Raw genomic sequence first — 16,228 nt, forward strand, 5'->3', positions numbered from 1 at the left:
CATCACAAATGAATACGTTTGTAAATACTATTTTTTAAATGTACTATTAGAAAAATGAAATAAAAAACAGACATAGAAAATATAAACACCAATTGTTTTATTATTAGAATGACCAGACATAAAGTTGCTCCGTCAAATTGCTATAGGACTCCAAATGCTTTCTCTAATATCTGCACTTACATTGTCATGTACAAATAACAAGGTCTCAACTAGCCTCAGTGCCCTGACTGAATGCTCTTAGAATGTCAAAGCATCATTAACCATATGATGCAGCTTGAATCAGGTTTTTTGAAAATTTACAAATCTTTATGTGTAATTTTGTGGATAAGCAATGTTATAATTTTTAACTACTTGTAAGCAGTTGTAAATCATTAGTAAACTAATGATTTGGGGGACAAGCTTCTGATGAAGATAATTCTCTGTAATCTCTGTTTGCCTTTTTATGGTCCCTCAGAGGGCAGAGTTGTCACATGAGGTCACAACTTTGTGTATCTCTGTCAAAGGCAATGTACACTAGCAATTCAATATACCACATTATTGAAATTGCTTCAGTTGTAAGCTTTGAAAGAATTACGATATATCCCAAGATTCTAAATATACACAGCAGTAGCATAGATGTCAACAAATGTTGAACAGATTTTTTCAAATCTTGGATATATTTGAATGGTTTTGACATGACTTCATTTATTTTAAGCTTGTTTGTTTCAAAACCAGTAATGCATATTTTGTTAGTAGCAAATATGCATTAAAGATTCAGATTTCTAATCTCAAAATAAATCTGAAAACACTCCATTATGAGACTTGAAAACAGCCCATGCTAATATAAATGAATTTCTTAAATATTTTAGTTATTACACTGAGTCCCCTGTGACAACAAAAAACTTAAAATTCCCATGTTATTTTAACAGTCAAATCTTTCCCTGATTTCTTACAATTACTTTTGCCTAAGAATGACTCTTTGAGCACCATTTGGTATTTCCAAAATATACATTGAAGAACATTTGTGGGGAGGGGCAGTGAAGAGAATTCTGATAATAACACAAGTTGGTTTATTAAGGTAAGCTGTTGTCTTAGAAATATTTGTCCTTATTAATTTACTAGGTTAAATCATATGGGGAAAAAAAGATTACTTTAGGTACCAAATGTTGCACAGTCTTTCTTTGTAAATGATGGTTGAACTGCTACTAAAATTGGCTTCTGACAAGATCTAAAGTTTTTTATCACAACTGCAGGCAGCTGGAGATGCCTTTCTCCAGACTGTCATAATTATAAAATCTGTATCCTGAAATCTAGTTAAATTAAGTGAGATAAATGTTTCACATATTTGAAAATGCATGCTTACAGCAGATAGCATTTTTGGTTTGTGCATTTTACTTGGTTGAAGAGTACAAAATGCTAATTTCAAAGATACATTTCAGTCCTTATATCCTGTTTACTCTGATTGTTTTTACAGAGGTAATTCAGTGTATATAACATAATTTTAGTCTTTTTTATTTTTCTTTCTTTTTTTATCCTTATGTGCTCAAAACAGACAATGGTCGCAATGTCAAAGGTAATGTACGAACTCGAATTTCATCATCTGATGCTCAGAGTGCCCCTTTACTTGGCATGTTAACTTGCCTGCTGTATGCCCTGTTCAATGCAACATCATGCTGGCCCTTAGCTAGTTCAGGTGCCTGGTGGAGACATCCTGGCTTGATTTTGTTGGAGACATCGTTACTTTTTCGGCCATGTCACCAAAATGATTAGGAGTTCCTTTTTCCTGCAAGAACTATAAGGCTAGGTTGACAATGATTACCTCCTGAATATCTAAACCATTTGGAAAGAAACAAGTATCAAGCTAAATATATGTGAAAGAGGCACATAAGCCTATTTCAGCCAAAAAAATTTTTGAGTGCAAGAATAAATAAAGTAATCAAAGTGCTACATGACAGTATCACTTCACTTGTTCCTCTTTTGTTTCCTTAAAACTAGTTTCACGTTCCTGGATGGCAGGGGGTATGGTTTTAAGCTTACTGTAGTAATAAACTGTACATGCATGAGAGTCATTTTCTCTTTCTCTATTTTACATTTCGGTCATTTTTAATTGTGTCCTATATTAGTCTGAAATCACTGGCATGACCTGTAGCTCCTGTAGGGTAATGTTTAAGTGGGCCATACCTCTGGATAAATCTGGATTTGACTAAAAACTTGAAATTCACCTCTGGTTTTTTCTACTAAATCAGAGTAGATATAAGGAATCACAAAGTACAGTAATCACATTATTCTCATCAAGTTGAAGACTTTCGGGCTTAGTCTTTTAACATAGGCCATGCATGCTGCTGTGAGTGTGCCTATGGTGACAATGACTCGTTTTGTGCATGTGTGTTGCATGGACACGTCTCCACCAGTAACCATCACTACTTAAAATTCACTGTTTTGGCCTCTTCTGTATGTCACTGCTACTCTGATCACTATGAAGTTTTGTATATTGATTTCTCAATTGCTTCCCTAATTAAGTCAGAGCTGGTGATGGTTATGAATTAATAGCACTAGACACTAAAGCTGCTTTCTGGTCAGCCGTCCCGGGTGATTTGAAAAGAAGGGAAATCATGACAGCTTCTCTCCATCCCAATTTTATTTTGCAAGCACTTCAAAAAGGGTCATGGAGGTGACCTCCAATAGCAGGATGGTACTTCATCTACATGATTATTCTATCCTTGGCCTGTCTACTCTAATTTCTAAAAGGCAGCAAATTAGTGTCAGCTGTGATGGTGATTTGTGTTGATATAATTCAGGATATAATGTCGAGAAACAGAACACAGACACCTCTTGCCAACTCCCCTATATGAAATATGACTGCCTTTAGCATTTAACAACTAGCAATTAATTATTAGACATTATTTTTCCAGTGATCTTTTAAATGCAGTGAGAAATGAATCTAATTTTTCTCAATAAATGAAAATCAAGCTTGCTTATCTTCCAAACAAGCAGTTCACACAGTTGCCATTCAAACTGCATTAATTTTATTTTTCTCTCATAAATGAATCCATTTAATCTCCAACCCTTTTCCCTCAACCCTCCATTTTTTTTTTGAACAGCAATAGTCTTTGAACAAAAATGAATCATCAAAGTCAGAATTGGGATTAGGAAACTTTAAACCATTGTAGGAAGTTTTCACATGTTACTATTTATGAAGTCAAACTCCCAAATTAGAGGGAAAATGTGCAAATTTAGTTTTAAAATTAATGTAAATGTACCCTCCAAAGTTTCAGACTCTGGTTTTGAAACTATCAAAAAGAACCTTAAATGTCCGGCTCTTTAAGATTTTCACAGAACAATTAATATACTAATTAGATACAGAACAGTACATTAAGTGTACTTTAAAAATTCTTTTGGTGTTGTTTCTAAACCACATTTAAATAAAAGGTTTAAAAAATAAAAGGGATTTCTATATTTCTTTGTATACAAATGCATAATTACAGGGTTTTTTTTTTCAATATCTAAATCACCCAAACATAATTTCTTTACCAAAATAAAGTAAATAGTTTTGGCAGGCACTTGGAAGGACTTCAAGTTTGTCTGGTTTATTCGCCTTGGGCAGGGTGTTGGCTGAATCCCTGACACAGGTGGTAGAAGATCTTTATCTCCCAAGGACCCCATTCTTTAATATTCTTGGGGAATCTATTTTATTGCCTGTTACACAAAGAGCTAGCCTAAATCCTTCTTGCTGAAATGCAATTTTCTTGCCCCCTTTATCTATCCTGAGTGGACAGAGATACCAGCCAGTTACTTTTAATCTTGATATAATAGCACTGTATAAAAACTGCAAATTGGTACTCAGTCTTTTCTTCTAAAATGGAATCATTTCCATTTAACCTTCTTTCATGGGATTAATGTTATTTCCCTTGAATAAATTTCCTTGGCACTCTGACTCTTTGAAATAAGACTCCAGAGATCTAAGTGTAGCCCTGTTATCAAGGATTGAAAAAAATTAACTCAAATAAATTATGTATGCTGTTTATATGTGTGTATGTACATAAAATTTTTAAATAATTTCTTTAATATTATGAGAGGTGAACCTAATGCTATCTCAACTATGGGTAAACTGATTTTCACCTCAAATTTAGTGGTTTCTCTGCCTATTCTGCTTTTCAAGTCATCCATAAAATTTAACCCCACTTACCCTACTTATAAATAGATCATTAATATAATTTTACCCCTCTATTGCTTCCACCTCCTTATTATTTCAAGTAACTACATCCCACTAACAATGGAATGTTCAGTTTCCATCTTGTCTATGAATCTGACCTATGAATCAGAAACAAAACTATTTGTAAGATTTATCACTGCCTTTATCTCCTCAAGCCACAAAACCTATCAGACTCACAGAAGAAATCAACTGATCTGATACAGGTTGTGTCTCTTAAGCTACACTGGCTGTTACCAAGTTTTTGTGTTCTTACATGAATTTGCAAACTGATTTTCAGCGGTGATAGTTTTCTTCTGAAAATCATGTGTCATGCACTGAACCCAGACAATATGAATACTGACTACAAATAATGTGATTACTTATCTATCTTTCTAAGCGTTAAACTGGTTGCCACGGTTCTTTTACAAAATCCAATTACTAGGCACTTCATTTGCATTTTTTAATATTAAGTCACTTCAGCAAATTATATTTTATTAAACTTTACCCTAATAAACTCAGTGCCCTAAGAAATAAACTGTGTAAAGACCTGATGCTTTGACAACCTTAATTTTTTTGCTTTCCTTCTCCTGTGTCCCATTTTATTCTCAAGAGCAGCAATCTTTAAAAAAGAAAAGAGCATTACGATGTTTTTTTAATTATCAGATGTCCTTCGCTATATTCCCAGCACCATCTAAAAGAAAATATATTCTCTTTCAGTCTCTTGTAACCCATGATAAATTCAAATGGCCTCATCATAAAAATTTTAAATATCTTTAATCTAAAATTCTTTCCAGGTGTTGCTTTAGTCTTTGGCTTGATCTCTAAATTCAGGATATTTCTTTGTGGCCGGAACCTGGCTTACCTTATTTTTAATCAGACACTTGTAATGTAGGAGAGTTTTATCCAGCTGTTGGTTTAGTCTACTTGGTCACCTGTTTTTCTTATCCTTCTAGTACAGGGAAGCGTTTAACCTGGGCATCCATTTCGCAAATGTTTCTCTAAAGAACATCAAGTCCTATTACTTTGGAGTTTTACATTCCTTTCTATTGAATCTATTATTTCCCTTTATTTCTGCCCATTTATTTCATTTAAATTCATTTACTTTGTTTTTCAGGTTATTCTCCTTTCTTTCATTAGAGTCCTTAATCCCATCAGTTCATGGTCACTCTCAGGGAGGCTGCCCTTCACCTTTAAATCCTCAACCAAGGCCTCTCTGAATATAGACCTAGGAGGTAGGAAACCCTGTATTCTGATTTCTAGACCGTGATGCTTATTCCCCTTTGGTCTCATACTCCGTCTGCTTAGGCTTACAATTGGTAAAATGAGGATATTGTGGATACCGATCCTAACTGAAGCGTTGGAAAATTTTTCAGAATTTAGATAGGCTTTAGAGGAACCTAAGCTAATACTGATCATCTTATAGACTCAGACTTCTGCATATAAACATCTGCTTCAAAATCAGTGGGAAAAAGCATAATTATCTTTGTTATGCAGGATGAGATAGAATGTAAATGTCTTATCTAAGTAGCATGTTTGGATTATTTTAAGGAACATTTTAGGTTCTGCTAATTCTTTAAATGTATAGATTTTAAGAAAGAGTCTACTTTAAATCTCTAATATTAAGAGCTTAAAAAAATAGAATAGAGTAACAGTTCAGAAGGTTTATCCACAAGTAAATATGAGAACTAAAACAGGGACTCAATGACGTTATAATGCTCTGAGAGCAAATCTGAGTATGACATGTATTGACCAGGGGTTTCTCAGCCATGTCAGACTCCTTGTCCACTTGTTTCTATAATATTTTGCTATACTCTTTTTACTAAACTGTAACACATTTAGAGAAAATTAAGCTAATTCTAAAAGTCAACCTCATCCTAACTATAATATAAAGGAAGAATACAAGAAAAGCAGTTTATAATAAAAGGTTATTTTTCTCAATATGTTGATGTTCAAATATAACTATACTAGAAGATACAATGCGATGATCAGACATTTTTTTTAAAAAAATGGTTTTAAGAGCATTAAATTATCCAGATAAGTACTGGATAACAGAGCAGGAATATGGGTCGATAGCAAAATAAAAACCACTGTTGGGTTAAATTATAACAGAGCAGGATTATTTATATATGAATTTTAAAAATAAGAAATAACCAAATTGAGTTATGAAGAATACACCAAGATAAACTGGAGAAAGAATGAGGAAGTAATGATATTCTCACAAATGTGCCAGGCCTTACCAGCTTGGAGTAATGTCAGCATGATTCCCTGTGTGATAACATGTGATACTAATGAACTGCACTGAAGGAGAAAATCCCACCAAATGTGAGAACATCTACCTTTTCCAGTATTTCAAAAAAAGCCCTTGCAGACCATATACCTTCCTAAACAATGGGACTCAGAGCAAGAAATGGCAATCCAGACATTTAGGTGAAGGTGTGGCAGATCTCTAGGGAATTACTCAAGTGAGACTGGAAACCAACAGGCAGTCTTAAGACAAATAATTTCAAGTGTTTAGCTCTTATACATAGTTTCCTTTGATTGTATCATGCATCATTTTACATATATAGAAAACAATAATATGAGATACATTTGAAAGAAATTTTATTAATGATTTTCACTGTGATTCCTATAATTCTCTGCAAATTTAATATTTGGTTCCAACACTGGCAAAAAAAAAAAAAAAAGAGTCAAATTTCTTTGCTTACATATTTATTCAGAATATACAAACACAAACTATAACCTTATGACCTGAAGTCATATTTCACAAAATTCCAATGCCACAAATAGCATAGTTTCAAATGATGCGATTTTCCAAAATGAGGAACAAGTTTTGGTAAACTTCTGAACAAAACAATACAAAGTTCTTTCCCCTACATGGTAGCTATAGCCCTGGAAAGCTCAATGTATATTAAAATCATGTTAAATGTAGATTGTGCTCTTTATATGTGAAATAAGTTCAAGGCTCAGATCATTATAAATAGGTTTTCACCTTCATGAGTGTCCCCTAGGACATATGGGATGGTTTTTCCAGGTGAAAAACTACCACCTCTCATCATTATGAGAAACAAAAATGTCCCCACAAATGCCCCTAAGATGAAGTACCATTGTAATTGAGACCTCTTGCTCATTGGTAGAGTCAATGCAGTGGCATTTATTGGAACAGGCCACAAGAACAATCAAAGTATATTTAACAATATTTGTCTGCCTTAATGTCATAGATCATCCATGTTTTTGCCCAATTTCTTAAACAACCCTGTAGACAATCGCTACAGAAATGCACCACATAGAGGGATGATAAAGAGAATTGGAAGATGGGTGTAAAAGTTTTAAATACAACCATGTATCTGAGCTCAGCTTTCTCTAATCTCTTCTCAGTATACCTGTGTGTTGTAAAAATACCTAATGGGTGAAAATATAACATTGGAGTTGAAGAAAAGGCATTGTCTAAGAAGTCTCAAGTCCTAGAATGTTTCACAAATTACAAATTTTAAGATATAGGTCTGGAATATAGCCATAAAATGATAACAAAAAAAGGAAACGCTATCTAGGATGCGTTACAATAATAAATCACTGGTGTGTGGTGAAGGCTTCTACAGAGACCTAGGGGATGGTGCTTCTGTCTGAACTGTCTGAACTCTAAATTAATATGGTACCATTTTGGGGTCATATTTCTCTCTTTGTCATATAAATAGAAAAGAGAATATTAATATGTATGCAAATGAGAGCATATTGGACAATAAATGCCCAAAGAGCTCAATGACATTTTTCACCTAGATGGACTTGATCATGATCATGGATAAAACTCAGAGAATGAATAGAAATGCACTTCAAGGAACACAGTATCTGCCACATAGGTGAAATTCTCTTAAATCATTTTAAACTTTTATAATAACCTAACATGTACTTTTATAAATGAATATAGAATGAATTTTCTCCAAGTTAACTATGAACTAAATGATGGATTTTTTTATTAGCATTATATTTAAGCTGAGTTGATTTATTATTGTGGTTCAAAATATACAACCTGTAAATCTAATTTTCAGGTGGTTAGACCTTGTTTGGTACATAAAGTGCTTTTTAACTTCTAAAATATGTTTCATCCTCAACAACAACAAAAAATAGCATAAGGCAAAATTTGCTGACTTGCAAGTTTAGTCCTGCAGTTTCTATGTTTGAAGCACTCTTGAGACAGCAGGATAACAGCTGGGTAACACTCATAGGCTCAGGATTTCTATAAAATTCTTCTTGATGCTAATTTTTAAGAGCTATATAATGGTAAAAGTTGCAAAACTCACTGTACAAGAAACTCTTTGGAGCATTTCCTGACTTTCCATGTGCAACACACAGTAAGTTCATCTCCAGATATAGCTGGTCAGTGTATTCATCCTGGACAAGGGGGCCAGGAGTCCTAGAACCTTGACCAATTGTCTTCGCAGGGAAGAAATGAAATATGAGAAGTGACCAGCTTTGGACAAACAGTACTAAGCTCTAGCTATAAGATGAATAAGTTCTGGGGATCCAGGATATAGCATGATTTAAAAAAAAAAAAAAAAAAAGTAATCAGGTACTGCTGACCCCAGCCCATTACCTAGCTATGTCACTTCAATCATGTTACATTTGTCAAAGCATTCTTCTGGAATGGTCTTTATAAAGGACCCCCCCCCCCATCCAGAAAGTCTTAAATTTAAATAAAAGGAGAAAAAAAGGAAAGATTTTTAAAACTTCACACAGGATTCTAGAGTTTTCAATAGACTACACACACATATACACAAAGACATTGGCCCTTCTCAGTCTCAGCTGAAATTCCTCCATCTGGGCTTAACTCTTCTAGAAGTTCTGTATATCATCTCATACAAAAAACTCAGCTGGCCTGTCGTTTGTCATGGCCAAGAGAGAGGAGTAATGCATATTGGAGCTCAGTAGACAACCTGTTCAGAAATGTCATCGCCAACATGATTTTAACCATAGGCAAGTCCTTCCTTGAATAATCCCTGGATCATAAAAAGATATTCTTGAGAAATCAATTTAGCCAATAATAGGCCAATAATAAGGAGTGGAGTTTTTTTTTTCTTTTATTCCATCCCTTAATGAAAGACGTTAAGCCTTTAATGAAAGATGCCATCTGGGTACTTACCTTGGACCCCATCTTACCCTTGGATACTCACATGTTGCTCTATTGGGCAGACAGTGACCCTAAACTTGTGTTCAGGTATCAGCTGGCTGCATTTAGTCCCTCCCAAAGCAGGGTCACACTGGCTGTGGACCATTAGCGGGTCGTTCAGGATCATCTCTTTCTTCTATTTCTCCTGATACTGCTTTTACAAATATTTTCCAATTTTTTTAGGGCCTTTTAATCATATCAAGTCAAGCCTCCTGGGATCCACGTCAGATTCAAATCTCAACAAATACAGCACCATTAACAAGATCCCACAGCTCACCCTGAATTTTTCAGATGTCAAAACCGAAAAAAAGAATGCCTCCCCTCCTTCTTCAGATAAAACCATTATTGCACCCAAGGTTAAAGATCGAACACACAATGTGACAGAGAAAGTCACCCAGGTAGGATATGATTTTACTCTCAATTTTAACTATTTCCAAGGTTCTCTGTACTGTAAAACACATGATTTTTCATGTGAATGATTATCAAAAGAGGTAAGATATTTATTTGCACTTCAATTTATCTTGAAATGTTGGATAACCCTCTAATGCAACAGATAAATAAAACTATAGACTGTGATTTTTCTCTACTGCAAGATTAAGCAAAAATGGGCTAACTTAGTATTGTTGTTCTCTTTGTTACAGAGGTGGTTAACCTGCTATTCATCCTGTTTGGACATTTATTGTTTTGCTGCTATGCCTGCAATAGTAAAGCATGGTTTCTTAATATAATGGCTGTGACTCTTGAAACTTTAGGTGACTAACTGGGATTTACTCTTAACCATGACCTCCTTTTTTGCACAAACTCTACTAAGCAGACTCAGCTACATGTCAGTTGACTTGAGGAAAAGAGCTGAAATGATTAAAAGTCAGAGTAAATAATACATTTCACAGGAACAATATTTTATTGTTTTCAAATAAATATTACAATTTGAACTAGGGTTAAAAATGTACTGTCTAGCAGGAGCCCTACTTTAAAGAATAGATAAAAATAATTTGTACCTATTATATCAAAATACCAACCTAAGCAGTATCTAGCTTTTGCTTACAACGCACTTACATTGTTAGGAATTCATGACTCTAAAATTTGTGTCAAGTAAACAGTTCTTTTACAAACACTTTGCTTGGTAGGTTTGCTCAGCAAATCTTTTCAAGAACTGTCACGATATAAAGGTAAACTTGGCCCCAATCTCTTCCCCAAGCCTTGAATATTTTGAATTGATAAAGTTTTTGTCTGTAATTATAATCACTACCAGCAGTACTAGAGTCATCTCTAAATAACCCATTATGTGTGCTGCAATAACTATGGAAAGACCGTGAGTCAGTTATAAATAGATCTGAGTCCTCTGTTTGAGATGAGAGATTTTTACATGCCATACTTTACTATGTGTATTTGTTTTATTTTTTTATTTAAATTCAATTAATTAACATAAAATGTATGTTTCAAGGGTACAGGTCTGTGATTCATCCGTCTTATACAATATCCAGTGCACATACCCTCCCCAATGTCCATCCTCCAGTTTTATGTATATGTATATGAGGCTTTCTACCATGTCATACTGGAGAGCATCTCTAATACATGCTTTAATATTTATGTAGTAGTGAGGTTTTCTACCCTTAGCATTTCACTTTTCTTAACTTAGTAAACTGGAAATGAAAAATAATTTGTAATAATCATATTATACTTCTTATTATTTATAATGATTATTTATAATAACCCTGTAACATTGAAATTAAGAGATTTCAGAAATTGCACAGAAGACTGATTGCAAATATTGGGGTCAGGACCCTGCCAGTAGCCTAAGTGAGCAGAGTCACCAGGACAGCCCAACAGTAGTGGAGAATATAGGGAAGTGTAAAGTCAGGGCCCCTCAACAGCAGACAGTTACCATTCAGCTCGAGACAACTGTGGTCATGTAAGATTGATGAAGCTTTCCAAATCTTCCAATCTAAAAAAGAAGCTGGAAATCCAAGATTTAAGATAAACTCTTACTTTCCAAAAGTTGGCAAACTCACTGAGAATGTTTTTTTAAGCCAAACAAGGCATACCTTAAAGTCTGGGCAGCCAAGTGTGATCTCTGCAAAGCTTTCCTGCCCTTGGTTTACCACAGGGTCCACCCTATCCTGTCACATTTAGCCCACCCTCTGTGGCAGGAGAGGGTGACATGCATGTGGACCAGAGATGGTGCCTGCTTTAAGGACTTTCTAGGGCTGGTGAGAGAGGAAACATTACAAATAGCTATAATGAAATTATGCTCATAATGAATACAGGAACACACTTAGGGTGAAAGTAATTATCCTTTGAAAGGAGAATTTTCAGAGAAGAAAGATGTTGATGGGACATTTCATCCGGATCTAGAAGGTTACCTGTCACATAGAGTAGTAAGTGATTTTAAGAGCGTAAGTTGGAGTCACAGGCACTTGTGTTTTAATTTTGGCTAAGTCATTTATTGTATGCCATGGAGATGAGTGCCATTTACTGTGTGACATCAAGGCAAGTTTTAGTGACAAAACTTATTTCTAAGTGTTGATGTAAAAATTAAATAGAGTGATGTGTGGAAATGTTCATCACAGTGCTAGGTATATAGCATGCAGTATTAGTCATTATTCTGTTTAGAATGTTTTTGTATGACTTCCTTCTGCCCTCCTCACCATCTCTGCATTTTCTCCCTACCTCAGCAGAACCTAGTAAAACACCTGAAGGAATGGAGTTCATGAAATGTTTACTGAAGGAAGGGAGGGAGGAAGGGGACGTTGGTGCAAAGGGAAAGGGTGAGAATCCTAGGCAGAGAAAACAACAAAAAGAAAGTTGTGGAGGCACAAAAATCCATATGTCTTCTGAGAACAGGTATTTTCCTGGCCCAGGAGAGGTTAGGCTGGGCAGGGACTTACAAGAGTGCAATTTTCCCCTCTAGGTGGTTCTTCACTACGTTTTCACAGAAGTGCCTTGGGAGTATAAGTAAAATGGGACAGCTACCATCAAACACTTGGCATTCTTTTAAGGTCTCATGCTTTCTTTTTAAATTCCTCTTTTAAGGCACCTGGGTGGCTTAGTCAGTTAAGCATCTACCTTCGGCTCAGGTCATGATCCCAAGGTCCTGGGATGGAGCCCTGAGTTGGGCTCCCAGCTCATCAGGGAGTTTGCTATCTCCACTCATATTCTCTTTCTCTCTCTCAAATAAAATAAAAAATTCCTCTTTTATATTTGCCTTCATAGTATCACAGTATTTGTTTAACATTTTTTAAAAGATTTTATTTATTTATTTGACATAGAGCGACAGCTAGAGAGGGAACACAAGCAAGGGGAGTGGAAGAGGGAGAAGCCACTGAGCATGGGAGCCTGATGTGGGGGCTCGATCCCAGGACTCTGGGCTCATTCCTGGAGTAGAAGGCAGATGCTTAACGACTGAGCCACCCAGGTGCCCCTTTTGTTTAACATTTTTAAAAAATGTTTTAAATTACTTACCAATGAGATAATCCAAAGCCCTCAAAAAAAAAAAAAAAAAAAAAAAAAAGTCTTTTTCCTACAGCTTTTCATAATTTAGCCAAATAGTATAGTGCTCCTCCCAGACTCTAAAGGACCCCAACTGAAAAACAATGCACCTTAAAGATGTTGGAAGATTTGGATTGGATACTATTTTGTAAAAGATCACTGTTTTTTAGCAACATGAAAAAATACAATGATAGGAAGATTATGAAAACAGAACACTTAAGTGGCTACAGTTCTGGCTAAAAATCATGAGGGACTAAAAAAAGGCTGGGACCAAAAACTAGAAAGAGGTGGTAGGAATGCTCCATCTTCTTTTTCGTGCCATTCATACCTCTTAGTAACAAACCTGCCAACTGCCTACACGTAAATCCAAACAAGGTAGAGGTTGAATATTGAGAAATTCCTCCTGCAGACATGATTCTGGAAAGTTTGTTTAAATACTTGAAAGCAGGATTAGCCTCACTTAATGTTTGTGAAGTTTCCTCATCATAACTGTCTCTGGAATTTCCATATTCACAACATAGAACACCAATTGACCTCCAATCACTAAAATACCCTGTTAAAAACCCAAAGATTTTACTATTCCTTTAGTTAGGTTTGTATGGAAATTCTCCTCATTGAGATATTCTAACTGTATTTCTATAGGCAGCCAGCAGTATTTTCTTTATCTAAGGTTCTTATTTGTTTTATTCCTTTATTGGATCTGTATGGTAACCCTTTCTTCAAAAGAAATCAGGGTTTTGTTCATAGAGCATTCAATAGTGAATTTTAAATACTCCTCTAAGCACAACAGTAGAGCAGATATCAAGAAAAAAGGCATAAAATGAAAGGAACAATTAATTTCTGTTCATGTTATGCTCTATCAATATTTGGATCTTATCTCTATTATACATTCGTTAATTGCTAATTAGCCAAATTGTTATTTCTTCCCCAGCTAGAGTGAGCTTCTTCAGAGTAGGGGCCATGGTGTTAGTCATTCATTCATTCATTCATGCATGCACCATGTATTTGTTCATTCACTCAATAACCATTTATTAAGAGCTATTATGGGGGTGCCTGGGTGCCTCAGTGGGTTAAAGCCTCTGCCTTCAGCTCAGATCATGATCTGAGGGTCCTGGGATCAGCGGGGAGCCTGCATCCCCCTCTCCGTCTTCCTACCTTTCTGACTATTTGTGATCTCTCTCTGTCAAATAAATAAATAAAATCTTTAAAAAAAGAGTTATTATGTACAGTGATAATTTCTGGGAATTCATGTGAAAAGGCAATTACTGTGCCTTTGAGAAGTGAGAGAGATAGACAAGCACAATCCATGGACATTAGGATGCAGTGTGAAGAATTTTACTACAGTAAAACAGTGCAGAGGGTACTGCAAGAGGAAACCTTACCTATATTGGGATTTTGGGATGGTGGTTGGGGAATATAAACTCTTGAGAAATTTCAGGGTTAGGAATTAGAATCTGGAATGGGGCACATTTGGGGAACTGTGAGTACCAGAAAAGGAATGAAACATGAGGTGTTTGTATCACTAGTACCTACACAATGTATAAAAAGAATCTTAAAAGATTGGGAAATGGACCACTGAAGACATTGAAGAGAATCTTTTAATTGAAGAGAATTAAGCAAGAGTAACTGTTGGTCAAAAATCTCCAAAGCAGATGCTTGCCTTCCAGATTCTCCTCATAGGCAAGATGCTGAGCCTGACTCTTGTTTCAGGTCTGGAGACTTTTTTCATTGGCTGGCCTTATAGGCCAGACTTTGGGAATGCACTAGCTCTTTATGTCATTTCCCTCTGACCTTCTCTATTAATTGGAGAAAATAGAAAATAACTCTCAAAAACCTGTATTTTTTTTTTTTAACTATAATCTACCTTGTACAGGCTGATGTGTAGTAGGGTCCTTCCTCAGAAGACAGGGCCTTAGTTGGCTAATTCTTTCCAAATTCCAGTGGAGTGGTGGAGAGAAAACACAAAGAATTAGAAGAAAAGTTGGGTAGGTGGAGAATAAAGATCTGCTTTTACCATACATTTGTTGTTCTCAGTTGAGGATCAAATTCTTGGCTATATCTGCCCCCTTTTAAATAAAAGTAAACTGAACTTTTGCACTCTTGTATGATTTCATTATTCCTGAGGCTAATTCTAGTTCAAATGTTATGCTAATTTTTAGGATAAAATGTATTATTCGTTGTCATGTTCAGCTTTTACAAACTGGTATTAGATCACTCTCCCTGCATATGCATAAGAGTATCAGGAAGATTTAAGAAGGCGCTGTCGGTTCCAAATATTTATTGACCAGTCACAGGAGACTGTATCAGTCAGTCAATGCCATAACTGAATGTAACAGAAACCCAACTGGAACCACTTAAGCAAAATATGAAAGGAGGAGGGGGAAGTTATTGGGTCACATAACTAAAAAGTGCAAGGACAGATCTGCTGTGGGCCATGGCTGGTGTGTTCATTGTTTGAACATGTGATGACATTCTTGCCATCTCAGCCATGCCTTCTTCTATATTAACTTGACTCCCCATCTTATGGAACCAAGGACCTCGGTCTCAACTCACATTATGCTCACAGTTCGTAATCTGATGAGAAGGGCATTCTCTCCTCTGGTGTCCATTACCTTCCTGAGAAAGTAGACTCCTACTGGCCATCGTGGGCCCTGTGTTCATCCTTATGGTCTAAGAAGCATAGCCCCTTGGTCAATGACCACATCTGAAAAATGCTGTGGGGGAGGAGAGGTTCTAAAGAAGAAAAACAAAATAAGTGGCCCATTGCAAAGATGAAGATAGGAGTTCAAGCTAAACATGAGTCTCTTTCTCTCTCTCTCTCTCTCCCTCTCTCCCTCTCTCTCTCACACACACACACACGCACACACACATCCTACTTTGCATTATGCATTATGTGCTGGATAAGCACTAGAAACACAAAAGTATAAAAACTAGTACCAGTACTCAAGGGGTAATAAACTAGTTGGAGAAACACTATATAACAATATATAATAATAGCATTTATAAGTACTAATGTAAAAAATGCTACAAGATTGTGAAACTAAAAGTAGCTCACATTTCCTTTAGACTCAATACTGGTTGGATTATGATCAAATAATTCTACAGCTTATTGCATGAGTACTTAAGAGGAATGTCTGATGAATTTAATAGAAATCTGTATTGTGATCATCAGAAAATCAGACTATGAAGGGCCGTAAATGAACCAGGAAACTTTAATTTGGTGAAAAGATGATGAGGAAAAGAATTACTACTAGTCCACAAGTATAATTTTTCCATAGTTCCACTACTAAGAAAATAAGTTTTAAGAGTGATCAGAGACTTAGGTCACAAGAAAGAAAACTCTGAATGTTTAAAAGGCCATATAATCCTGAAATCCACATGGAAGTCTAAAGCCAGAATAGATTCCT

At 35.6% G+C, this 16,228-nt stretch overlaps 1 protein-coding gene across 1 annotated transcript in view; it reads left to right on the forward strand.

Moving 5' to 3' along the window:
* Positions 1–16,228, forward strand: part of KCNH7 (potassium voltage-gated channel subfamily H member 7) — a 505,381-nt gene that overhangs the window by 367,246 nt on the left and 121,907 nt on the right. The window contains exons 5-6 of the mRNA XM_059167165.1: positions 1,532–1,552; positions 9,516–9,730. Coding sequence (XP_059023148.1) covers positions 1,532–1,552; positions 9,516–9,730 — 236 coding nt within the window. The remainder of the gene's footprint in view (positions 1–1,531; positions 1,553–9,515; positions 9,731–16,228) is intronic.

This window comes from Mustela lutreola, chromosome 3 (genome assembly GCF_030435805.1).
Source record: "Mustela lutreola isolate mMusLut2 chromosome 3, mMusLut2.pri, whole genome shotgun sequence".
Lineage (NCBI taxonomy): Eukaryota > Metazoa > Chordata > Mammalia > Carnivora > Mustelidae > Mustela > Mustela lutreola.